This window comes from Cnephaeus nilssonii, assembly GCF_951640355.1.
Source record: "Cnephaeus nilssonii genome assembly, chromosome: 5".
Classification (NCBI taxonomy): Eukaryota; Metazoa; Chordata; class Mammalia; order Chiroptera; family Vespertilionidae; genus Cnephaeus; species Cnephaeus nilssonii.
In genome coordinates this window covers 60792118-60819047 of record NC_137076.1, presented here as the reverse complement: position 1 = coordinate 60819047, position 26930 = coordinate 60792118, and the positions used below count along the sequence as shown (strand labels likewise).

The 26930-nt window shown below is 39.9% G+C and overlaps 1 protein-coding gene and 1 pseudogene across 3 annotated transcripts in view; one reads left to right on the top strand and one right to left on the bottom strand.

The window, feature by feature from the left end:
- The window catches only part of ELF2 (E74 like ETS transcription factor 2), a 93831-nt gene that overhangs the window by 51174 nt on the left and 15727 nt on the right, over positions 1-26930 (bottom strand). For both annotated transcript variants that reach the window (XM_079771712.1, XM_079771713.1), the window contains exons 2-4: positions 16223-16307; positions 14749-14987; positions 649-814 (exon numbers count right to left, since the gene is read on the bottom strand). In XM_079771712.1, coding sequence (XP_079627838.1) covers positions 649-814; positions 14749-14823 — 241 coding nt within the window. In that variant the 5' untranslated portion in view covers positions 14824-14987; positions 16223-16307. The remainder of the gene's footprint in view (positions 1-648; positions 815-14748; positions 14988-16222; positions 16308-26930) is intronic.
- LOC307099671 (small ribosomal subunit protein eS26-like) lies at positions 6299-9650 on the top strand (annotated as a pseudogene). The gene has a single exon. The product of its transcript is annotated as a small ribosomal subunit protein eS26-like (transcript).

The window sequence follows — 26930 nt, the reverse complement described above, 5'->3', positions numbered from 1 at the left end:
TTATTATAATAAAAGGGTCACTGCAATCCTTCTGGTAAAATACTCTTTTTTTCTTTATAGTCAATGGCAAAAATTAAAAGGTTTCTCCAAGAATTATACACACTAACCCCCAATTAAACTTACAGTTATCTCACCACAGACAGACTGAAACACCACAATTTCTAAGACTTAAAGGGAAGAAGAATCTGATAGATTACTGCAAAGATACTCTGACCTATGAAAAAAGGAATCATACTGCTCCATCAATACTGATTCAAAGAAACTCTTAATCTGTTACTGAATGAGAATACCCTATTTATTTTTAAATTTTTAAAAAGTTACCCTCATATACTAGCCTACTGACCTCTAATACAAGTAAATAACAACTAGTCAACTTTTGCACTTCCAAAAAAATTATCAAAATAATTATTGTGGGCCTGTAATTTTGTCATTAGGGTCCATGATATAAGACTCTGTTATACCTCAAAAATTATAATAGAGAACTTATGTCCATATAAATTTCCTTAAACAAGAGATGTTTCACTGCTTTCCAATCTATACTAAATAGCATTAAAAGGAAGGGGTCTCAGTATATTATTCATCTGGCAATAGCAACGATGACACAAAATGAGAAAGTTAGAAATAATAAACATGTGATGAGATGTCTACCTGTTTCCACATTCTCGGTCTCAACTTCTTGTTCTTCTGCCACATCTTGCATCATATAAGTCTCATCATCATAAACCAGAACCTGGGCGGCATAGCCCTGCTCTAATCTGGCACTCGGAACTGGCTCCACAATCACTGCTGGATAGTCAGAAACCTTCTCACTTTCCTACAAGAGCAAATTTAAAAAACAATCAACCTTTTTATTCACAAATGCTGGATTCACTTATAAAGCCTTGAGTTCCTAGAGTCTCAAGGAATCCACACAATGAGTTTAATGCAATATAAATATGAACGTAAAAAACAACAACAACACAAAAAACAAGAGATGCAAAGGGTTAACTTTAATAATCTGTCCAAGTCTTAAGAGGTGAAACTTAGACTAATACACATTTTAAATAATCGGGGCTTTAGAATTCAGATGGCAAATTAAAAACATGCACATAATTTCACTCTCATGAAAGCAGCAAAAGACTTTTAGACAACCATGTAAGGAGAAGAGATAAAAGCTACAAAGGAGAAGAGATAAGAGTAACAAAACCTTGGAAGACTGAAAGTGGATGGGTGAATATTATTAAGTGGTTTAGGGGACCCAGGAAAGCCAAATCACAGCCTCGAAGCAGAGCCAGCTGAGAAACAGCACAGACACTGGAGGACCCACAGAAGGCAAAATCTCAAATTAATTCTGGAAATGGAGCAGCAGCAGCTGGTAGAGAAAGAGGAGGCTCAAACAAGGAAGATCCCATTAAGCCTGTTTGAAAAGCACTCTGGCTCCTAGACCCACTCTTCTCCACAATGCTTAGTAACCAGCCCTCCCCACCGGAGCAGAAGATTGGAGAGGGAGAAACAAGAGTACCTTTGAGGTCTATTAGGCACATTTGCTAGTATCAGTACTGTACCAAAAACCGTTTTCAGTCAGCATTTTAGTCTTCAACTGTTAATCATGAGCAGATAGCCAAGTATTACTAGTTGTCTAAGAAGAATATATACATACATGCACACACATATATATTAATGTTCCTCACATATATTATATCCATAAAACAAGAACAGAATACAATAAATAAATAACATTTAAAAATAAAGGGTTCTTAGAAATTAAAAACACAATAACCAAAATGAAAAGAGAGAGGCTTGGGAGATAAAACTGAGGCAGTCTTCCAAGAACCAGAGGAAAAAGATAAAGCACTAGAAAAGAGAACAATATTAGAGGACAGTCCAGGAGGCCAATATATTAATAACAGGAATTACAGAAAAAAGAATATGGAGAGGGAGAAGGGGAGGTTGGAAAGAAATCAAAGAATTAATAGAGATTTTTCTAGAGCTGAAGGACCTAAAGCTGCCCATTTGAAAGGACCTACCAAGTAATTAGTAAAAAAATTAAGAGAGACCTATCCTGAGGCACATCACTGTGAAGTATTGTAATACTGGGGGCAAAAAAAGATTCTACAAGCTTCTGGAAAGAAAATACACATCACACACACAGACTTGAGACTCAGTTCAGTCTTCTCAACCCTAATACTGGAAGGAAGATGACAATGGAACCATTTCTTCAAAGTTATAAAGGAAAATTATTTCCAACCTAAATTCTTCACCCAACCAAACCGTCTTATGAAAGCCTTCTCTCAGACATGAAAGAGCTCACATTTACTTTCCCTGCATTCTTTCTCAAGAAGCAATTGGAAAGTGTTTTCTATATTTAAAAAAAGAGTAAATTTGTAATTTAACAACAACAACAAAAAAGATGACTTAGGATACAGAACATGCAGGAGATCAAAGCTGGGAGAGGGATGACAGTGATCTTCAAGGAGGCCTAGGAAGACAGGTTCCAGCATGCAGCTGTGCACTGGACTTAAAGGGCAACCAGTCCAGACTGCAGCAATATGACTCCCGAGACAGCACGACAAACTGCCATCTCCAAGATAAACACTGACGTTGTTTCTAAGCACAGGACATCCAGATAAGCCTATTCCAGATTTTCATTCATAGCGAGCTTGCCTTGATAGCCCCTTCACCCCACCTTTCCTTGCCACCTGCATCAGCTGCGAACACTCTTTTCACCTCCCAGTGTGTTCTGCTTTGATACTCTCCTAAGTGCTGAAAGAAGAGCACAAAGAGCGTAGACATAAAAAATAAAGAGCAGCACTCTTTCCATGGGAACATATACCTGCTGAACAAACATGTAACACAGGGTCCCTACTGTAGCCCAGACTGGTTCCTGACCAAGCCAGCCCTATGTGTCCAAGAACTAACTCGTGACACCACTTACGGATTGCCTGAGTAGAAGCTCTTGAAAGTCAGTGAACCTGATGCCAACTAGTCAGCCCTCTTCTTGGAAGCCTTCATCTAACTGCGGAAATGCAGTCCTTCCCTAATGCAGTTAGCCTGATACACACTATTCATTTTTCAAAGTAAATATGTCATTTAGGAACATATACGCAGACAATCCTATCTAATAAAGAGGGAATATGCTAATGGGCCCTCACGCTGTCGCAAAAATGGCGGCGCCCACAGCCAATAAGGAGGGAATATGCTAATTGACTGTCACGCCCTCAAAGATGGCGGCGCCCACAGCCACAAGATGGCAGCGCCCAGTCCCCTCAGCCCCGCCGGGGTGCCTACCTCCGGAGTCCCCCAGACCCTTCAGTCCCCTAGCCGCCCAGGGCTAGCCTGAGGCACAGGGCCACCCGAGGCTCAGGGCCAGCCGAGGCTTGTGCAGTGGCAGCAGTAGAGTTGTGATGGGGCGTCACCTTCCCCTGATCGCCGGGTCGCCTCCCACCCCTGAGGGCTCCCAGACTATGAGAGGGGGCAGGCTGGGCTGAGGGACCCCCCCTCCAGTGCATGAATTTTCATGCACCGGGCCTCTACTAATACTATAAAGAAAATAATACATAAGTCAAGATAATGGCACTTCTGGAGACAGACAAGGTAGAATATGATAAAGGGACACTCTCAGTATTCTAAATACTAGTGGTTTCTATTTTTTTCACCTGAGTGATAGATAATATGTATTCTTTCTGTTATTCTTAGACTGAAGCATATATATTTTATAAACTCTTCATTTTGTATCAAACATTTCACGCAAAAAAATCCTATATAATAAAAGCCTAATATGCTAAATGTCCGGTCATCCATTCAACCAATCAAAGCGTAATATGCTAATGATATGCTAAGGCCACTCAACCGCTCACTATGACATGCACTGACCACAAGGGGGCAGATGCTCCGACCAGTAGGTTAGCTGCTGGGGTCTGGCTGGTCAGGACTGAGCAAGACAGTCCTCCCATGGTCCCTCCCCAGCTGGCCAACCTCCCACGTCTCTCCCTGGCTCTAATTGTGCACTGGTGGGGTCCCTCAGCCTGGCTTGCACCCTCTCGCAATCCACGACCCCTTGGGGGATGTTGGAGAGCCGGTTTTGGCCTGATCCTGCAGGCCAGGCTGAGGGACCCCACTGGTGCACGAATTTGTGCACCAGGCCTCTAGTTTTTAAATAAATTACAAAACAAGGATACAGCAAATTAAAAAGAGAAAGTACATGCTGGCCCGGCTGGTGGGGCTAAATGGTTGAGTGTCGACCCATGAACCAGTAGGTCATGTTTCAATTTCTGGTCAAGGCACATGCCTGGGCTGTGGGCTCGATCCCCAGTAGAGGCCGTGTAGGGGGCAGCCAGTCCTACTCTGTATATGGTAAAAAATACAAGTCCAATGTTTTGCCATTAAAAAATATTCTTTCCCACAAATTGAATATAGAAACAGTTGAATCATCATGCCTCTTGCTCAGCTTTATAACCACAGCCTACACGCAGCACCACCCAGCTGGAAGATAGCAGTTAATGAGGAGAATGGGATAGGTAATACTGGAAGGAAGATGACATGAGGTCTCCACTCATTGGAAACTCAGAAAACAGCATCATAAGTAGCAGCTGAACTAGTATTAACACAAGCAGTGAATATTTTATTTAAATATAATCCAAGGGACTTATAACTTCTTTCATTCCTCTGAAATTGAATAGCATCTATACTAATAATAGAGGAATATGCAAATTGTTCAGGATGCCGTCACAGTAACAGTAACAACCAAACAGCAGGCTGCGTGGGGCAAGCAGGCCAGCAGAGGGGTTAGTGAGGGATGACTAAACGACTGAACAGCAGGCTGCGTGGGGTGACCAGACCAGCAAGGGGGGGGCCAGTTAGGGGCAAACAGGCTGGCAAGGGAGGGCAGTTGGAGTGACCCAGCCTACAGGGGAGGGCAGTTGGGGGCGATCAGGCTGGCAGGGAAGGGCAGTTGGGGGCAATCGGGTCAGCAGGGGAGGGCAGTTGGGGGTGATTGGGCTGGCAAGGGAGCAGTTAGGCATCAATCAGGCCAGCAGGGGAGTGGTTAGGGGGTGAGCAGGCTAACAGGCAGGCGAGCGGTTGGGAGCCAGCAGTCCCAGATTGTGAGAGGGATGTCCGACTGCCAGTTTAGGTCCGATCCCTCAGGGCCTAAACCAGCAAACATCCCCCAAGGGGTCCCAGATTGGAGAGGGTGTAGGCCGGGCTGCACACCCCCACCCCCGTGCATGAATTTCATGCACCAGGCCTCTAGTATTTAATAGTAAGGTTAATCTGAGATTAATTTATATTGTGAACTACCCATCCCCACTCTACCAGTAGAAAATAAGTCAAAATTTCTAAACCATGAAATACTTGAGGACTAGAATTCTGTAGAAGGCCAATACTCTCTTCCCCACCAATTAGGATTCTGGATGACTCTTCTCTCTCTTTGTTTTGTTTTAATGTTTCAATGGTTCTTTCCATTTATGCATAAAAAGCACCAAAAAAAATTTTTTTTAAATTCATCCTGGCAGGGTAGTTCATTTGGTTGGAACCTTTTTCTGTACATCAAAAGGTTGTGGATTCGATTTCTAGTCAGGGCACATACGGGAGGCAACCAATGTTTCTCTCTCCCTTTCTCCCTCCTTTCATCCCTGAACTCCAGATCTTTGCTCCTTATTCCTCCTGTATATACCTCTAAAAAAGACAATCTAATTCTCTGACTCATTTTGTACATATATCTATAATCTGGATTCCACCACCTCATTGAAACTATTCACTCAAAATGTCACCAGGGATCAAATTCTATTTCAGTTTTCACTCTCCTCCGCCATTCTGCAGACTATACACTGACCATCACCTCATTTAAAAAAACTTTCTTTTTAAATGAAGTTGTTTCAGGAACCACTTCTCTTTCTAGAAACCACTTTATGTTTAAGCATCTCCTCTGACACTTCTTCCATCTCCAGTGACTCAAACCTAGCCAACTTGCTAAGGTTCGGTCTTCAGCATCTCCGTTCTTTTTACTCTACACTACCATCCCAGGCAAGCCTACCCCCTACCCATTCTTATGGTTTCGGATAGCACCTCTTATGCTGATGATTACTAAATATTTGCTTTAGACTCTGACCCATTTCCTAAACTCCAGATCCAACTTTTAAACTACCAACTTAACATCACTACAGGAATATTCAGCTGATACTTCAAGCTTAACATGTCTAACTAGGAACAAATTATCAACATCCCTCCCTATTCCCCCACCCTGCGTTTCTCCTCTAAACCCCAGTTTCTTCATATTTAAAAAAGAGGTTATAATACTATTCTTAAAAGTCCCCTGAAAATTAAATGTGCACCAATTAGTGACGGCTATTTTTACATTGTAAGAATAGCATTCAAACATACTATACTTGCCCTGACATTGGAGGGCATCTTTTCACATTACAATCAGAATCCTTTGTGCAAAAAGCTGTCATGATGCCCCATTTGTCTAAAAGGGAAGTTTAACTACTAAACAATGGTTTTTAACATTCTTTGAAATACAACCCTCAATTCACCTATTAAAGGTTGACTTGTGTATCCCAAAAGATGGTAAAGCCCTAACCATCAGTATTTGTGAATCTGAGCTAATTTGAAAATAAGATCTTTGGCCCAGCTAGCGTGGCTCAGCGGTTGAGGGTTGACCTATGAACCAGGAGGTCACAGTTTGATTCCCAGTCAGGGCACATGGCCGCATTGTGACTCAATTCCCAGAGTGGGGAGTGCAGGAGGCAGCCAATCAATGATTCTCATCATTGATGTTTCTATCTCATTGATTTTCTAATTGTTCTGTCAATTACCAAGAGAGAAATGCAGCAATCTCCAATTAATACTGTAGATTTATCTACTTTATTTCTTCTTTCAGTTTTGTCAATTTATGCTTGATGTAGTTTGAAGCTCTAACACCGAGTGTATATACATTTAGGGTTGTTAACTCTTCTTGACAAAATGGTCCTTTTATCATTATGAAATGTCTATGTTTATCCCTTGTAATAATCTTATCCTGAAACCACTTTAGCCTTTTTATGATTAAATTTACATAGCACACTTATTTCTAAAGTTTTACTTTTAAGCTGTGTTGTTAATACTTAAAATGAATTTCTTATATGAAACATAAATTGGTTTGACTTCTTTTTAAACCCAATCTGACAATATCTACTTTAATTTGGACTTCTTAGAATATTTACAATTATCGATAAAACAGGATTGAAATCTACCATCCTAATCTTGTTCATTGTTTGATTCTTTGTTCCTTTTATTCTGTCTTCTTTTGAACTGAATATTTTAGTAACCATTTTAATTCAAATATTAGCTTATTATGTATATATTGATTTTTAGTGATTCTCTAGATTTTATAATATGCTTAACTTACCAAGTTTATCTACAAGTATTACTTTGTGTGTAACATAACAAGCTTTCAATAGTATTCTTCCAATTCCCTCCTCCCACCCTTTGTTCTACTATGGTCATACATTTTCTTCACATTGTAAACCCTAGCATATACTGTTCATATTTTTGTTATAAACACTTTTTTTAATTAAAAACTGATTTAAAAAATATTTTATATTTACCCATACATTAGCTATTTCTCCAGTGCTTTTCATTCCTTTATGTATATCTCAGTTTCCATTTGGTATACCTAAGTTTTATTTACCTTCTCCTAAAGAACTTCTTTTAATATTTCTTATAACACAAGCTCCCTGGTGATAAATTCTCTCAGCTTTTGTTGGTCTGAAAAAAAGCTTCATCGGAAGGGCATTTTCACTGAATATATAATGGTAGGTTGACAAGTTTTAGTCTTTCAGCGTTTTAAAGAAATCACTATCTTCTGACTTGCATAGTTTCAGTCAAGATATCTGTAGTCATTATCTTTGTTCTTCTGTATGTAAGGAATATTTCTCTGGATACTTTTAAGATTTTCTTCCTGAAATTGGCTTTCAGCAATTTTATGATAATGTGCCTCGGTGCCTATTTGCTCCTGCTTGGGATTTAAGATTCCCAGATTTATTTTTTTTAATATATTTTTATTGATTTTTTACAGAGAGGAAGGGAGAGGGATAGAGAGCTAGAAACATTGATGAGAGAGAAACATCGACCAGCTGCCTCCTGCACACCTGCTACCGGGGACGTGCCCGCAACCAATGTACATGCCCTTGACCGGAATCGAACCTGGGACCTTTCAGTCCACAGGCCGACGCTCTATCCACTGAACCAAACCGGTTTCAGCTAAGATTCCCAGATTTTTAAAAAAATATTTATTGATTTCAGAGTGGGAGAGGGAAGAGATAGAAACATCAATGATGAGAGAGAATCAGATTGGCTGCCTCCTGCAGATCCCCTACTGGGGATCGAGCCCACAACCCAGGTATCTGCCCTTGACTGGAATCGAACCTGGGAGCCCTCGGTCCCCAGGCAGACACTCTATCCACTGAGCCAAACCAGCTAGGGCAAGATTCTCAGATCTTTAAGTTTATGCTTTTCATCAAATTTGGAAATTTTTATGGCCATTATTTCTTATTTTTTTGTTGTTGTCCTCTCCTCTCATTCTGGAACTCAAATTACATAAACTTGATATTGTCCTATAGATAACCAAGTCTGTTTTTAGTTTGTTTGGTGATTCTTTAGATTTTGTAATATGCTTAACTTACCAAGTTTATCTACAAATAATATTACTTTATGTATAACATAACAAGCTTTCAATAGTATTCTTCCAATTGAGAGGGCATGTGCTCTTGGCCGGAATCGAACCTGGGACCCTTCAGTCCGCAGGCTGACGCTGTATCCACTGAGCCAAACCAGCTAGGGCCATAATGTAGTTTCTATTGCTCTCTTCAAATTCACTGGTCCTTTTGTTTGAAGTACCTACCGTAATCTATTTTTAATCCTATTCAGTGAATTTTTCTTTTCAGATAATATTTCATTTCTGGAAGTTTCATTTGGTTCTTTTATGTCTTTTATACCTCTCCTCTGAGGTTCATATTTTAACTTCTTTTGAATTCTTACTAAAACTATTCTTAAATTTTTTTTATTAAATTTATTGGGGTAACATTGGTTAGTAAGATTACATAGGTTTCAATTGCAGATTTCTATGATACATGATCTGTATATTGCATTGTGTGCCCACCACCCAAAGTTAAATCATCTTCTGTCACCATATATTTGGCCACAATGGAAAACTGCATGGCAGTTCTTCAAAAAAACTATAATAGCTCTCTCGGGTCCTCCTTTCCAAGATGACCAAGAAAAGAAGGAATGATGGTCGTACCAAAAAAGGCTGAGGCCATGTGCAGCCTATTCATTGCACCAACTGTGCCTGGTGTGTTCCCAAGGACAAGGCCATTAAAAAGTTTGTCATTCGAAACATAGTAGAGGCCGCAGCCGTTAGGGACAGCTCCAAAGCGAGTGTCTTCGACGCCTGTGTGCTTCCCAAGCTGTGTGTGAAGCTGCATTCCTGTGTGAGCTGGGCCATTCACAGCAAGGTACTCAGGAATCATTCTCGTGAAGCCCGGGAGGACCGAACACCCCCACCCCGATTTAGGCCTGCGGGTGCTGCCCCACGACCTCCACCAAAGCCCATGTAAGGAGCTAAATCTTTAAAGAGTGAAGAAAAGTTCTCTGGGGGGAAAATAAATGGAAATTGTACTTCAAAAAAAAAATTTGTAATAAAGTTACCATCTGACCCAACAATCCCTCTTCTAGGTATCTACCTTAAAAACTTCTTTTTACTTCCTGAGCGTATTTATAACAGCTGTTCTGAAGTCTTCTCTGTTAATTTCATCATCCCTATCTTGTTTGTTGTCATTAACAGTTTTTTCTCTCCAAGTTATAGATTTTATGCCAGCTCCTTTGCATTTAACATGGCTGGGTGCTGAATATGCAGATTTTACGAAGTTGGGTTCTACTTTTGTTGTCTTATTTTAATATTTTAATAATGTTTACTAGGACAGATACTTATGGATCAACTTTCAAGGCCTATTTTTAAACTTTTTAGGGCAAGTTTGGAGCACCCTTTGTTGTAGAGCTGTTGTAGCCTGACCATAAGGCATGACTTCTAGGGTCTCTCATGAATGTCCTGGTTCCCTTCTCTACTCTGATTGAAACTCTAGTTCCTCCCACCACTGAGTGAACTCTATAGATTTTTCAGTAATTCATTGAATTTACACATGTTCTGGTCATTTTTTGCCTGGCTTCACAGAACTTCATACTACACCTGGGCAGCTCACTCAGCTAAAGACCAGGGCAGAGTTCTGATATTCTTCCTCTGATACTCTGTCCCTGAAATTAGTTGTGTTAGCCTCTCCAAATTCCAAATTTTGTTTCCTCAATTCAGTGAGAATGTCACACTCTGCTTGGATCCTTCCTCCCACACTGTGGTCCAGAAAGTGCCCCAAGCAATAAGGCAGTACAATCAGACCTTCTCTTCTCTCAGAAAGCAGTCCTGCGCTGTCTGACATCTAAGTGTCTTAGTTCTTTCAGACTGCTATTACACAACACCATACACTGGGCGACTTTTAAACAGCAGAACTTTATTGCTCACAGATGTGGAGGCTGGAAGTCCAAGTTCAGGGTGCCAGCGTGACACTTCTGGGTCACAGACTTATTATTATATCCCTACATAGCAGAAGCAAAGCTCTCTTTGGAGCCTTTTATTAAGAGCACTAATCCCATTCATAAGGATTCCTCCCTCATGACCTAATCATTGCCTAAAGGCCCTACCTCCTAATACTATCACCATTCAGGGTTAGGATTCAACATATGAATTTTGGAAGGACATTCAGACCACAGCACCAATGTTTCAAAAACAGGGATTTCATATGTTTTGTTCATTTTCCTAGTTGCTTATGGTAGAAGTACAATCTGGTCTCTTATTCCATCACAATATAAAGTGAAAAAATGCCCAATCCCACCCTGGCTAGTGTGGTTCAATGGTTGAAGCGTCAACCCATGCACCCAAGTGTCACAGGTTCAATTCCCAGTCAAGGACACATACCTGGGCTGCAGGTTCCAGCCCTGACCTGGGTCAAGGCGCATTCGGGAGGCAACTAATTGATGTCTCTCTCTCTCATATTAATGTCTCTCTCTCCCTCTCTCTCTCCCCCATCCATCCCCCCCAACCTTCCATTCTCTCTAGAAATCAATGGAAAAAATATCCTCACTGCTTGGGTGAGGATTAAAAAAAAAGCCCAATCCTGTTCGTTTGGAACCAGATGACCACTAGACCTTATATTCACTGTGTTTTTAGAATTATATTTAAATCTTTTTTTCCCCCCTGCACTAATCCTATATTTCTGTGAAACCTATTTCTGCATGCTCACTCTCCCATGCAATCATTAGATTTATATAATTAATTTTTCCCAAAGTTGCCCTAACATTTGATGAAGATGGTATTAAATAGATAAATTAATTGAAGGAAATTGATGTCCTCAACACTGACCTTCCCATCTCTCCTATACCAGTATAAAGTATAGCTGTTTATTGAAGTCTTCTTTCATGTACTTCAGTATCAATAATTTTCCTCAAACAAGTCCCATATATCTTATACTTATTCCTCAACATTTTATATTTTTGGTTAATTTTCTGAAAGGGATCTTATTGTCCATGATCTTTTATAACTAATTATAGTCCTTACAAAAGGAAGCTAAATATTTTTGTGTTAATTTTGTACCTGCCAAACTTTTATTAGCTCTAATGGGTTTCCATGGATTCCCTCTGGTTTTCCCAGGTAGCTATTCATATTACCTACAAATAATAATTTGGTCTCTTTTATAATATTTGTATCTTTTTTGCCTGCTTGCAGGAAAATATTAAATAATAGTAATGGTACTACCTACATTTATCTTCTTTACAATTTTAAAGAAAATAATTTAGTACTTCACCATTAAACAGGATTCTGGCTGTTGATTTGTAAGTTATTTTTTATAATGTTAAGAAAGTATACACCTATACTTATAGTATGAAGAGTTTTTATCAGGAGTGGATATAGAATTTCATAAAATCCCATTTCATTAAGTATTTTATTCCTACTAACATATCATATGTCATATGTCATATTAGTAGAGAGATACAGTAATCGTTTTCTCAATACTGAATTATCCTTGTATATCTAAATCCTTTTTGGTAACTGGACTTTTAATATATAATTGCAATTTGTATATTTATTACTATTTTTTGTGATTTTTACATCTACACTCATAAGTTTGATTGTAATTTACTTTTGTGGTATCTTTGTCAGAACAGGATTATCCTAACTTTATAAAATGTATTACTTTTACAATAAGAAATAAAGTTATAAAAATAAAGCCTAAACATGTATTAATAACTCTCATGTATTAATAAGTGCCTACCACTTTTGTTTGGCCAACTACTGACTATTGTTTAAATTTTATTTTTCAATTATAATTGACATACAATATTATATTAGTTTCAGGTATCCAATACAGTACCCACCACCTTTTATACATTTATTTTTTCTTCAGATTGGAGTTATGATTATAGAATCTTGAAGGTCATTTTTTTCCACCCACCCTATATTTTACAGTATGGATATTATATACTACTATATATTATAGATATATTCCTGAAAAACTGCGTGTAAGATAAAAAATGTATCTTTCAGCCCTAGCCAGTTTGGCTCAGTGGACAGAGCATCGGCCTGAAGGGTCCCATCAAGGGCACATGCCCAGGTTATGGGCTCCATACCCAGTAGGGGGCGTGCAGGAGGCAGCCAATGAATGATTCTCTCTCATCATTGATGTTTCTATCTCTCTCTCCCTCTCCCTTCCTGTCTGAAATCAATAAAAATATATTTCTAAAAAAAATTTTATCTTTCAAATGTCACTATCTCCAAAACTCCCTTTGTAAAATGAGAATATTTTCCAGATATTAATGGCTTTTCTTTCTTCCTGGTATTCTCTTTCCCCAGATGTTTCTATTGCCCAATCCCTTACTTTATTTAAGTCTAACTAAAATAACACCTCTTCAGAGAAGCCTTCCCTGAACACCCTAATTAAAATATCCTCTAACACCTCTCCATCCATCTCTAGTCCTCATTTATTTTCACAGCCATTCTGAAGTATTTTATCCCTAATGCCTAGAAAATTACTTGACACAGGTAAGTGGTCAGTTAATATTTGTTGAAGAAAACCTTCTCCAAGAATAGTTTACCCCACTCTGGTGTAATACTACTTAATATGCTTGTGACCACCCTGTAAGGCTACCACATAAATCATTAGTCAAAAATGCCTTGGTAAAATGACTACATTTATCAGATTCTCTCTTTTATAATTAGTTCTCTAAGCCAAGAACACCTGGGATTCCATGTAAAGGAAGAAAAATATGAGTCTTCCTTATATTTATATGGAAATAAACTATTGTATTCTTTTCCATAGTGACGGTACCCAATCAGCACAAGGTAAGTATATTCTGCCTATTGTTGTCGGCATCTCCCTTCATACGGTTAAATACCAACAGAGAAAAACTATAATACAAAGAGAAAGCTCTTGAAGAAGCAGCAATAAATGGTTTGGGTGATATGGATGGAAGTCCCCCAGGTCCCTGATCTCTGGTGAATCACACCTGAAAGTGATCCTACAGAAAGTAAATCTTCAAGGAAGAAGTAGACATTGATCACAAGAATAAAGTATGTTCTGTAGCTGTGGCTTCCCTTAATGGACTTTGAACCAGTTTTAGATTCCTATACGACAGACAGGAGCATCTGAGTTACCAAGTCCATTGAGAACCAAGGAAAAGTAGTAAGCTTTGCTTTATCTCCTTCCCACTGAATTTGCACATCGCTATCTTAGAAGACTGACAGACACCAAGCAAGACACCAGGCAAGCAAGAAAAAGAACCCAGATTGCAGAACACACAGACTGATGCCCTAACTTGTTTCTCAGTCATGTCACTATACCACTATGCTGGTACCGAGTACCAATAACAGCAGTATCTTTCACAGACTATAGAGAAAACAGATTTTCTAAATACAGTAAACTCTCCATTTTCCCACCTCATGTCTGACCAAATATTTGTCCATTAGTGCGACAGCATTATTCTATTTTAATTTAGCTCCTTCCCATTGGTGGGAACAGAAGCCAGGCCCTGGAAGTTCTTATATTTCTGGTACTGTTATTTTTCTATTCCCATCTCTGATTATTTAATATCATCAATAACATGAAAATAACCCAAAATGCTAATAATGTAAAAAATTCTACATGTATAAAATTTCAAAACCTAAATTTCTTTACTGATTTACAAATTATCTAAAGTCTTAAATACACACACATATATGTATATGTAATGCATATATACATATAAATATATTAGATTAAAATATGATGGATCCTCACACTGAATTAGATATAACAAAAACAAAAACCAAAGATGACAACTAAAGGAGATACAAAATTCTAATTTAAGATTAATTTAATTTAGGTATAATATATATCTATAGACTCTATAATACAAAATAATAAATTTTAAAATCTCTCTCTCAACTAATACTACAGTATTCTCTCTTTCAATTTTTTTCTCCCAGTTCATTCCAACATATGCATGTTCCAACAACTCAGGTGAGTCCAGCAGTACATTCCCTCAACCTTCTATTACCTAAATTATATAAAGACACATGATGTGTACATGTACAATTTCAATCGTACATTTCTATTCTCAAATACCTGTTTCCCATTAACTTCAAAACTAAGTCTATGCACTGAAGTCTAGGAACAAAACAGTAACATAATACATTGGGTGCCTAACCTCTTGATTCTCTACTCCACTGCTGGAAAGCTCCAAAACAGAACCTCCTCCACTGTCAACCACAGCTGATGTCATTGTATATTCCCTGAGGAAGCTTGAAATGCTATTAATCAGTGCAATTAAAGGTTCATGGATGATTGCCAGTGTTACAGGTTTGCATTATCATATCTTAAAAGTCAATAGAAGAGTGGAGTAGATGTCCAGAAATCCAGTCTTCTAAAGATGATTAACCAGAGAGCCTAAAAAGAGGAAGAATTTTGAAAAGTTATTAAAAACGTATAGGAAAGATATAAAGCACAACCTATTTTGCAATCTAATTTTTAACATTTGTATAAACTAAAAGGAGATATGCTTATACAGCCCTGTGTCAAAAGAGGGCAGTAATGAGCATTCTACTTTTTAGCATTTCTAAGTTCACTGAAATTAAGTTCTTACCAAGCTACTGAACATTCATGACATTATGATATTTATATTCTAAGAGATAAAATGTTATATAACTTTCTATCTTTATGAAGGTGTTCTTTTATTCCTGAAATATTTTCATAGATATTTTTAAAAAACTTTTATGCATGAAGACATGAAATGTGCTGGACCGAGACAACTTCTAACATTAGTTGCCTATATGACAAATCAAAAGATTTATTGGTTTGTAAATATTTTACTGTTCTTCTTTGGCTCATTTAGTTTATTTATCTGAATAATTAGAACTGTCTTTTGCTATGGCAGCAATCTAATTTTGTGGTCACATTTTGAATACTTTACAAGAACTATAAAACAGATTAATTTGAGTAGTTTGTACTTCCAAATAGAGTAATTTGAAAATAAAGTAGTGAAATCACTTGGAATACCTTAAACATTACTTTATTATTTTTTCCTCAATAATTTTTTTGCTATTGGTTCAATATGCAATATAGCAAATGGTTTCAAGTAAACATAATTCAGTTTTCCTCAGTAGGGATGAATTTCAATATGTATACCATCTAGATTTATGCATTAGATTATTCCTAAGAAGTTACACTTTATTTGATTTTGTGAATGTTAACTTTTTCATAGAGAAATTACAGAGATTATAGGACTTTTTCATATAAAAATTAAAGAATGCAAAAAACTATAAAGAGAAAATACATTTCTAAAAAATCATTTCATTAATATTATATCCTCCATTAAGTTTACTGGTACCATGGGAATGTGGAAATAAAATAATAAACTATTTCCATAAACTCCTACAAGCAAAAGAAATATCTGGGGATGGGGGCAGAAATTTCACCTCATTATTTAAGACCATTCAGTACTACTATCTCCTTTTTTATCTTATCAACAGAAATGGAGGAAGTATTTGTATCTTAATAAAAAAATAAGAAAAATCCACAGCCCCACACACTGAAGCTCACCATTATCATATAAGATAATGACTATTTTCAGTTTCTGTTTTCTAAACATATAGATAATAATAACATAAATAAATTTTACTTACAATTTGAATGTTAAGTAGTTTAAGCATCCTTCACTATTTTCACAACTTGGCAAGAGCTAAAACATAAACCAGCAGTTCTCTGGAACTAGTAGCGGGGGGGAAAAGACAGTATTAATATACTTTTATTAAAAATATATTTCCCAAAGTAAGTGTAATTCAGACAGTATGTACTTATTACAAACCATCTCCAAAGCCTAATAATACACATTATGTAATACAAATAATAATAAATTCTTTCTAGGGTATTGAGAAATCAGAGGTTTTTATCAAACTTAAAATTGCAAGTCACCACTAAATAACAATTACTAAGTAAGGACAGATTCAACATACACAGCCTATGCCCCATATTAGGACTTATATTTCAAGTGGCTGCAGGATATAATCCCTGATCCCCAGAAATATAAAATCAGGTTTTTAAAAACTAACCCAAAAAACTACTATAAAGCAATGTTGATGATATATTATTGCCTATTAAGTCACCTTCCTCAGGCGCTCTCACCCTCCAAATTTACATTCCAGACACATCCAAACATCCCAACCCTCCTCTAAAGCCCTCCTCCTTTCAAAAGCTAATCCACTGACCTATGCCCTGGATCTTAGCCCTTGCTCCATCAATTATTTCCTTTTCTTCCCTAACCTTATCTGTTTTAACACCGGGTCCTCTCCCTCAACGTCTAAACATTTACAAGACTCTCTCATCTTAAACATGGAGCAGTCCTCCTCCGTGACCCTGCATTCTCCTCCAGCTACTGCTCTGATCCCTTTCTTGGATAATGTTCTAGAAGAAAAGTCTTCTATACTCTGTCTCCACTTCTAATTTCTCAGGTACTCCACCTTCTATGGAAGTTTGTCATCAATTACCACCAACTGAAAGTTTTACTAAATTCTGGTTGTCCAATCCAATGGACACATTTCTGTCTTCACTGTTGCTCATACCCTCCTTGAAACTCTATCCAGAATTTATTTCTCCCTCTCTAGCTTCTCCTTTTCAATTTCCTCTTACAGACTCACCCCTAATTTTCAAGGAACTTGGAACAAGGCTACAATGGAAATCCATATACCATATATGTAAATATTTTTAAAAGTTATAAATCAAGCTAACAAGCTATTAAATTATTCTACCTTGCCATCTTGCCATACATACTTTATAACAATCTAAAAGGCCAAGTTCTGATTTGAACTATTCAGATTCCCTCAAGTTCTATGGGGGCATGGGAGAACCATACCTCCCCTCCCCCCCCCCCCCCCCCCACACACACACACACATACCTGGCCTGCAGCCTGTCTCTTTATATCTTCCCAACTTTGGCTCCACTCCATACTACAAGAAGCCTCATATACATACATGTAGCATCCCAAGCTCTGGCCACATGCCTGCAAACTGATACCCTTTGGCCATCCCTTAGGCTACATTCAAGAGAGGAAAGGATCAGAAAAGAGGCCTGTGAAGGGCCACATGGGCAGGGGTTCAAATACTCAGAACTTGACCTAGAAAAAGGTACAGATGGACTAGTTCAGTTCTTCCCCAAATCCTAATTTTATCAGGAGGGGCGTAGCTGAAGGAAGGCCAGATGAGGAACTCCAAAGCACAAGGCCCAAACAGGGTTCCCACTTTGCTAAGTTTAAAGACATTGCTACTCTCTGGTCAACACTAACATGGAAGTATTTCCAGGATCCCATCCCTAGTCCTCTTCTGACTCTACACTCTAAGCTACCTCATGTATTGGCATGGCTTCATGACAATCTCTCTTCCAGTCTAAATCATTGCATGGGCTCTAGTTAGTCTACTAGATACTTTCTTACCTCTACTTCTTTCTGAAATGAAATAGGGTGTATAATAAAAAATACACATCTATTCCAGGATATCTGAGGCATACCATTAATCAATCCAGTAAGTCAACAATATTAACTGTGTGTATCTATATATATAAAAGCCTAACCGACCGAATGACCGAACGACCGGTCGCTATGACACTCACTGACCACCAGGGGGCAGACGCTCAATGCAGGAACTGCCCCCTGGTGGTCAGTGCCCTCCCACAGCCAACCTCCCGCAGCCGGCCAACCTCCTGCGGCCCCTCCCCCTGGCTGGCCAGTCCCTATGGCCCCGATTGAGACTGGGTGAGACGGCTCCAATTGGCCCCGATCACTGGCCAGGCCAAGGGACCCCACACATGCACGAATTCGTGCACCAGGATTCTACTATCCTATCTAATAAAAGAGTAATATGCAAATTAACCATCACTCTGTTACACCACCAGCCACACCCACCAGCCAATCAGAGCGAGTATGCAAATTAACCCCAACCAAGATGGCTGTGGCCACGGAGAAGCAGGAGGGAGGCTTGGGTTTCCCTGGCAATGGAGGAAGCCAAGCTTTCCCACACACCCTGGCAGGCCCAGGCCTCCACTCAAGAATACAAAGTTTCAATTATAGACGGTAAATAAATTCCAACAGAAATGGCAGCAGCCAAGGAGCTGGAAGAGCAGGAGGCTAAGGTTGCCCCAGGCTAATGGAGGAAGCCAAGCTTCTGCAGCCCTGGCCGGCCTAGGCCTCCACTCCAGGCTACGAAGTTTCAATTATAGAAGATAAATAAATTCCAACAGAAATGGCTGCCACCATGGAGCGAGCAAGAGGCTTGGCTCCGTTCCAGGCTACAAAGTTTCAATTGTAGAAGGAAAATAAATTCCAGATACCAGGGCCTCCGCTTGGGTTGCCGGGGGGCGTGGCTGGCCTGCAAACCACCACAGGCCCCTCACCCAGGCCGCCCCACGCCCCAAGGGAACCCCACCCTGATCCGGGACACCCTTCAGGGCAAACCAGCTGGCCCCCACCCATGCACCAGGCCTCTATCCTATCTAATAAAAGAGTAATATGCAGATTGATCATCACTCCAACACACAAGATGGCTGCCCCCATGTGGTCAAAGATCCTGCCCCCATGTGGACACAAGATGGCCAGCAGGGGAGGGCAGTTGGGAGGGAACAGGCCTGCAAGGGAGGGCAGTTGTGGGTGATCAGGCAAGCAGGGGAGGGCAGTTGGGAGGCACCAGGCCTGCAAGGGAGGGCAGTTGAGAGGGACCAGGCCTGCAAGGGAGGGCAGTTGGGGGCGATCAACCCTGCAGGGGAGGGCAGTTAGGGGTGATCAGGCCGACAGAGAAGGGAAGTTGGGAGCAAACAGGCTAGCAGGGGAGCAGTTAGACATCAATCAAGCTGGCATGGGAGTGGTTAGGGGGTGATCAGGCTGGCAGGCAGAAGCGGTTAGGGATAATCAGGAAGGCAGGCAGGCAAGCAGTTGGGAGCCAGCAGTCCTGGATTGTGAGAGGGATCCCAGATTGGTGAAGGTGCAGGCTGGGCTGAGGGACAACCCCCTCCCCCCGTGCACGAATTTCGTGCACCGGGCCTCTAGTATATATATAAAAGCCTAAGCGACCGTTACGACCAAATGACCAGTTGACCAGTCACTATGACGCACACTGACCACCGGGGGCAGACGCTCAATGCAGGAGCTGCCCCTTGGTGGTCAGGGAGCTCCCACAGCCAACCTCCCATGGCCAGACAACCTCCCCTGGTCCTTCCCCCCGGCCAGCAAACCTCCCGTGGTCCCTCCCCCCCGACCCTCCCCCAGTCTGGCAGGCTCTTGCCAGCAGCCAGCAGGCCCCAGCCAGCCTGGCCACGATCAGGACTGGGCGAGATGGCTCCAATAGGCCCTGATTGCTGGCCAGGCCTAGGGACCCCACCCATGCATGAATTTCATGCACTGGGCTTCTATATATTATATGTTAGCACAGTGTTGGGTGCTAGAGGTACAGCAATGAATAAAGCAAAAGTCCTTGTCCTTATGAATCTTAAATTCCAGTGGGGAGAGATGAAAATAAACAAAATAGCCCAGTCAGTGTGGCTCAGTGGTTGAGTGTCAACCCATGAACCAGGAGGTCGAAGTTCAATTCGGAGTCAGGGCACAGGTCCCAGTTGCAGGCTCAATCCCCAGTAGGGGGTGTGCAGGAGGCAGCAGATCAATGATTCTCTCTTATCACTGATGCTTCTATCTCTCTCTTCCTCCCCCTTCCTCTCTGAAATCAATAATATATATGTATCTATGTGTGTGTATATATATATATATATATATATATATATATATATATATAATAAAAATATGAATAGCACATATGTAGATGGTGATGAAAGCTAAGGAGACAAATGAACCAAAGGGAGAAAATATTTGGCAGGGAAGAGGATTGCAATTTCAAATTGAATGGTCAGAGAAAGATTCACTAAAGAACTGACATATGACTAAAGACCCAAAAGGAGTAAGCTATGACTGGGGAAAGAGCCTTCTTCAAAGGAAAGATGAACTTCAAGATCTGCAACAGGGAGTACACCTGACTAGTTCAAGGATCAGCAAGGAGGCCAATATGGCTAGAGTGAAGTGAACAAAAGGGAGAAAGAACAGAAGATGACGACAGAAAGTGAAGGCCATAAAGGCCTTCTGTAAGGACTCTGACTTTTACTCCAGGGGAAGGATGACCTGTAAGGATCATTCAGATGCTGGGTTAAGAACAGACAGGGGCAAGGGCAGAAGCAGGGAAATCAGTTAGAAAGCTACTATAATAACTGGGTAAGAAATGAGTGGCTAGAACAAGTGGTAGGGTTTGGAGAGAATAAAAAGTGGTAACTTTTAGATATATTTTGAAGGTAAAATGGAAAGATTTGCTAGCAAATGGGATGTGGGTTGTGAAAGAGTGAAGAATGAATCCAAAGATACATCACAGCACCATTAAATGGTATGGGGAAAAGTGTGGGAGGAGAATATGTCCCAAGCTAAACTCTTCTTTTTTTCTTGGCTACCTTCACAAAAATATTGCCTCTCCTATTGTGCTTAGCTCAACACCAACACAAGTTGCCTACAAAACAGAGATCCATGACTCCTTTCTCCATCAACACCATCATACTCTCACTCTTGACCCCTTCTCTATAATCTCATATCCTCTACCCTAGTTGAGGTCCTCTTTATCACTTCTCTATATTGCTATAAGAGCCTCAGAATTTGTCTCTTAGCCTCTAATCTTGCCCCTTTCCAGTCCATCTACTGCAATATCAGGGTAGTCTGAGATAGAATAATGTCAGGCCCCTCTCAAGTCTTCAATAGTTCCTCAACACCTTCAAGATGAAATCCCAACCTCTTTGCAAATCTTGACAACCAAGAAGTCTAGGTCTATTTTCAGAAGTTATGAAATGTTCATTCTGATATGTTCGGGTATGTAGATCATGTATCTAACCCACGCTCACTTGTCCAGCCTCACCTTCCTTTACTTCATCTAACTTCATACCACAGCTGTTTGTAGTTTCCTATATTCTCTCCTGTCTTGAACATCCCTCCCATGCTTAACCACTGGGCCAATTCCTGTCTTACAGGTCTCAGTTCTAATGCGACTTCATCCCCTCAGAGCTCAATTATAATTTTCTATAATTTTCTTCCCCCAATCACATTGTATATACCTCCCTGACTCAAAACATCTGGAAAATAATAGCCTCCAGCAGATCGCTCACTTGCCAAGTCCTATCAACCATACCAAGCCAAACACCTATGTCTTTCCTTCAGTGTTCTTTAAAACCCTGCTCATTTTTAACTCCTTAATCTACTCCCTATTAAATTCCCAAAGCACCAAGTTTTAAACATCAGTGTATCAGGTTTTTTACATCTGTGGTTTTACTACCTAAACTAGTGTCTTTCATATAGTAGGTACACAGCCAAGATGTGATGAATATAAGAATAAGCAAACATGCTCCAGTAAGACAACTACCTCCACTGTTCACTGTACACACCACCATGCTCATTCACATCCCCATCCCTCTCATGTCATCAGGAATGTCCTCTTCATTTATTCAAATTCCACTTGTCCTCCAAGGACAGTTTTTCCCCCTACAATGGCATCACCTCTTTCCTATCTCTTACTACGCCAGTTCTTCCAATACTTATTGAATACTTACCATATGCTAAGCAGCATCATGTCTGAAACACAAAAATGAAGTAAAAACTCAGCCTTTAAACAGTTTAGAGTCTAGTAAGGAGAAACACAGAGAAGAATTACAGTGTCCATGCCATAAAGGAAACTATAAAGTACAGTGGGGACATAAAAAAGGAACACCCAAGCTGGCTTTGTAGGGTTCTAGAGAGACTTCAGAAAGGAGCCACCAGTAGGTCTAGAACTTAGAAGAAGGGGTGAAAACTGGCATGGCAATAATAAGAGAAACAACTTTGAATAATGAATACTAAGTGAATTAATCAGGACGGAAGAAAAACTCTGTGTGAACAGATAGCAAATCTAAGTAGCACCCAGAAGTAAATTCTACTTGTACTATAATTTAGTTGCCCTAGAGTACAGACCACATTCTCATCAAAAGGCTCGTGTGTACATAAAGTGAAAAAACAAGGAACACTCAATCTATGATATTAGAAATAGGATGCTACATCACAAAGGACTAATATTACTAATATATATAAAGAACGCTTGAAATAGAGGAATAAAGAACCAAAAACCTCAAGGAAAATATACAATTTACAAAAACAGATATAAAAAGGGCCCTTAAACATATGAAAAGTTCAAATTCACTCATAGAAAATACAAATTTTCAAAAAACGATATATCATTTCTCTCATCTATCAGACTGGTGAAAATTAAAATGTATGACACCATATTCTGTTGGCAAAATTGTGCAATTTTATACATTGCTGCTGGGAAGACAAGTTGATACAACACTTTGAAAGTGGAATTTGGCAATGTCTAACAAAATTACATATGCATTTACCATTTTTAAAACAGCTTTACTGAGATATAATTAACACGTTTACCCACTTAAGGTATATAATTCAATGGTTTTTATTTACTTCTTTTTTAAAATATATTTTATTGATTTTTTTACAGAGAGGAAGGGAGAGGGATAGAGAGTTAGAAACATCGATGAGAGAGAAACATCGATCAGCTGCCTCCTGCACACCCCCTACTGGGGATGTGTCCACAACCAAGGTACATGCCCTTGACCGGAATCGAACCTGGGACCCTTCAGTCTGTAGGCCAATGCTCTATCCACTGAGCCAAACCGGTTAGGGCGGTTTTTATTTACTTTTTATTTTTTAATTGATTTGAGAGGAAGGGAGAGAGAGAAACATTGATGTGAGAGAGAAACATTGATTGGTTGCCTTCCACACGTGCCCTGACAAGGTATTAAACCCGCAACCTGGGTATGCGTCCAATTGGGAATCAAACCCACTGCCATTTAGTGTGCGGGACAATGCTCCAACCAATTGAGCCAAACCGGCCAGGGCTCAATGATTTTTAGAATATTCACAAAGTTGTATGATATCACCACAATCTAATTTTAGAACATTTTCAGCACTTTCCCCGCCCCTATCCCATGCCCATTAGCAGTCACTCCCTATCAGTCCCCAATCCCCAGTCCCTGGCAACCACTAATCTACTTTCTATATCTAGAGACTTGCTTGTCTATTTCATATAAATAGAATAATATATGTGATCTTTTGTGACTGGCTTCTTTCACTTAATGTTTTCAATATTCATCTATGTGTAATATGCATTAGTATTTTATTTCTTTTTATTGTTTTTTTAGAAAGAAATGTTGGCCTGGAATTCTGTATTAGCAAGAAATTATTCTTAGGCATAGGCCTTATTCAAATTTACCCATAACTACCTAGAACCAAAATATAAACTTTTTATAGTACTAAATAAAAAGGCCCCCTGGAAAAGTAGCTAGGAGGAAAACTATTTACAAGATTATCTCCCTTTACCTAATTAAGTCAAAGGTTTACAGCTTCTTCCATAGGACCAGAACATGGGCATGAATGGGCCTGTAGAACATATAATAAACAAATGCATGCTTACTTTTATTTGAAGGATTAGAGTCCCTGTACCTGGGACTCTAATCACCAGGCAAAGGGAACTAAAGTTCTTACACAGAGGTTAAAACACAAATCTTCAGCCTCAGCAGTACAGGATCTTTTAGTCTTGAAGAGGTATGTCAGAGGTCATTGTACTCATGGTTAGAGTAAGGATATACAGCAGGTCATAGTGGAAAAAGACATAGGTGGGATCTGGAGGAATCAATCTGCAAGCTTCCTATGCTCTCTCCTTCCCGAGAGGTCAGGCAGAGCTTACTCCTCCCCCACAGCAGCAAAAATGCACCAATGTGCATGCGGTGTTTCTGCCCAGGCATGCCCATCGGAGACTCAGCGCCCAAGGTTTCATTGCAGGCAGGTCACCGGGGCACCCTCTGCCTTGTGTGCACCAATACTACAGACCCCTGGAGAAAAGCAGGTGTTCACCATAAACCGTACTGTTTGCACAAACAGTCTAGGCACAGTGAATCACCCTTATCAGTTACTGGGAACACCCTGAGAGCCAAGTTCCCAGATGCCAGCCAAGGGCCAACCTTGCAAACAGGCCTTTCTAAGGACAGCAGTTTCAAACTTGCTATGTTAACTATTTTCTGAAGAGCCAGTTATTTAACTTCTTGAGATCTCAGAAACATAATGGTCTGGAATGAAGAGGACATGGACACCATCTTTCCCACAGACTATATATGGGAGGTTTAAAATGCTTTATCATTATAGAGTGATATCATGATTGAGTTTAAGTGCTTACTAGTAGATATGACATATTAAGAACAACATCTCAATGTCCAAATATTACGTAAAGATTCATAAAGGCGGACTTCCTGGAACATTCTCAACTCATCCAGATTATGAAATAAAATATAAAAAATGAACTGGCTCTGAAAGTTTACTTAAGCACACCATTAGAGAACAAAAATGTAAGATGAAAACATTCAGCCCTGGCTGGTTTGGCTCAGTGGATAAAGCGTTGGCCTGTGGACTAAAGGGTCCCAAGTTTGATTTTAGTCAAAGGCACATGCCAGGTTTGCAGGCTGGATCCCCAGTAGGGGGCATGCAGGAGGCAGCCGATCAATGATTCTCTCTCATCATTGATGTGTCTATCTCTCTATCCCTCTCCATTCCTCTCTGAAATCAATAAGTATATATTTTTAAAAAAACAACATTCACTAATCTGTTCTAAAATGAATATACTTTCTAGGTCTTACTAATTAAAACCTAAAATTAAATTTAAATAATCATGAAATTTAGAGTTTAAAGTATTATATGTTTAACACAGAATTGAGTTGGGTTTTTTTTTTCTTTATTGATTAAGGTATTACATATGTCCTTACCGCCCCACAGACCCTCCCACTTATGCCCTCACCCTAGAATTGAGTTTTATAAGAAAAACTTATTTTAAAAAAAAAATTTTAATTGATTTCAGAGGGGAAGGGAGAGGGAGAGAGAGATAAAAAACATCAGTGATGAGAGAGAATCATTGATCGGCTGCCTCCTGCACACTCCCTACTGGCGATTGAGCCTGCAACCCGGGTAATGTGCCCTGACCAAGAATTGATCCATGACCTCCTGGTTCATAGGTCGACACTCAACCACTGAGCCATGCCCGCTGAGCAGAAAAACCTACTTTTTTTATTCATAGATCTAAATTGTATCACTGTAAGGTTATAAATATAATTACTCAAAATATGGTCAGGTTACTCATGAAAATACTGTAACTTTGGCCTTCGAGTATAGATAAGAACCCAAAAGATTCTGAGTTTTAATACTAATTCTGCAATCACTATATTACTTGCTTGCTATACTCCCAATACATGAATGTGACCTTTTTCTTAAATCATTTATAAAGTTTAGCCCTACAATCAACCTACCGCAATGCTCCTCTAAGTTTCCTCATTTTCACTGATTATGGCTGAGTAGAAGCCTATAGAACATATAAATTACCAGATTAGAGAAGTTTTTTGGTTTTGTTCTTTGGACACATTTATAGTCCAATAAAGCAAATTAGCATATGCTAACTTAGAAACCAAAGTAGATTAGCTTTTGGTTAGGAATCTTTTTTTTAATGAATTTTTTAAAGAGAGAGAAAGGGAGGGAGGGAAGAAAGGAAGGGAGGAGGATGTGGAAGAGATAAACATCTTATATATGCATTCATTGGCTGATTCTTCTATGTGCTCTAACTGGAAATTGAACCCGAAACCTTGGCATATCGGGACAAGACTCTAACCAACTGCGCTAACCCAGCAGGGCAACTTTACCCTATTTTATGTTTTAAAAAATACGTTTTTATTGATTTTAGAGAAAGGAAGGGGAAGGGGGAAGGGAATCATCCTATCTAATAAAAGAGTAATATGCAGATTGATCATCACTGCAACACACAATATAGCTGCCCCCATGTGGTCAAAGATCCTGCCCCCCATGTGGACACAAGATGGCCACCACAGATGGCCAGCAGGAGAGGGCAGTTGGGAGGCACCCGGCCTGCAAGGGAGGGCAGTTGAGAAGGACCAGGCCTGCAAGGGAGGGCAGTTGGAGGTGATCAACCCTGCAGGAGAGGGCAGTTAGGAGTGACCAGGCTGGCAGAAGAGGGAAGTTGGGGGCAAACAGGCTGGCAGCGGAGTAGTTAGGGGGTGATCAGGCTGGCAGGCAGAAGCGGTTAGGGGCAATCAGGAAGGCAGGCAGGCAAGCGGTTGGGAGCCAGCAGTCCTGGATTGTGAGAGGGATGTCCGAGATTGGAGAGGGTACAGGCTGGGCTGAGGGACAACCCCCCTCCGTGCACGAATTTCGTGCACCGGGCCTC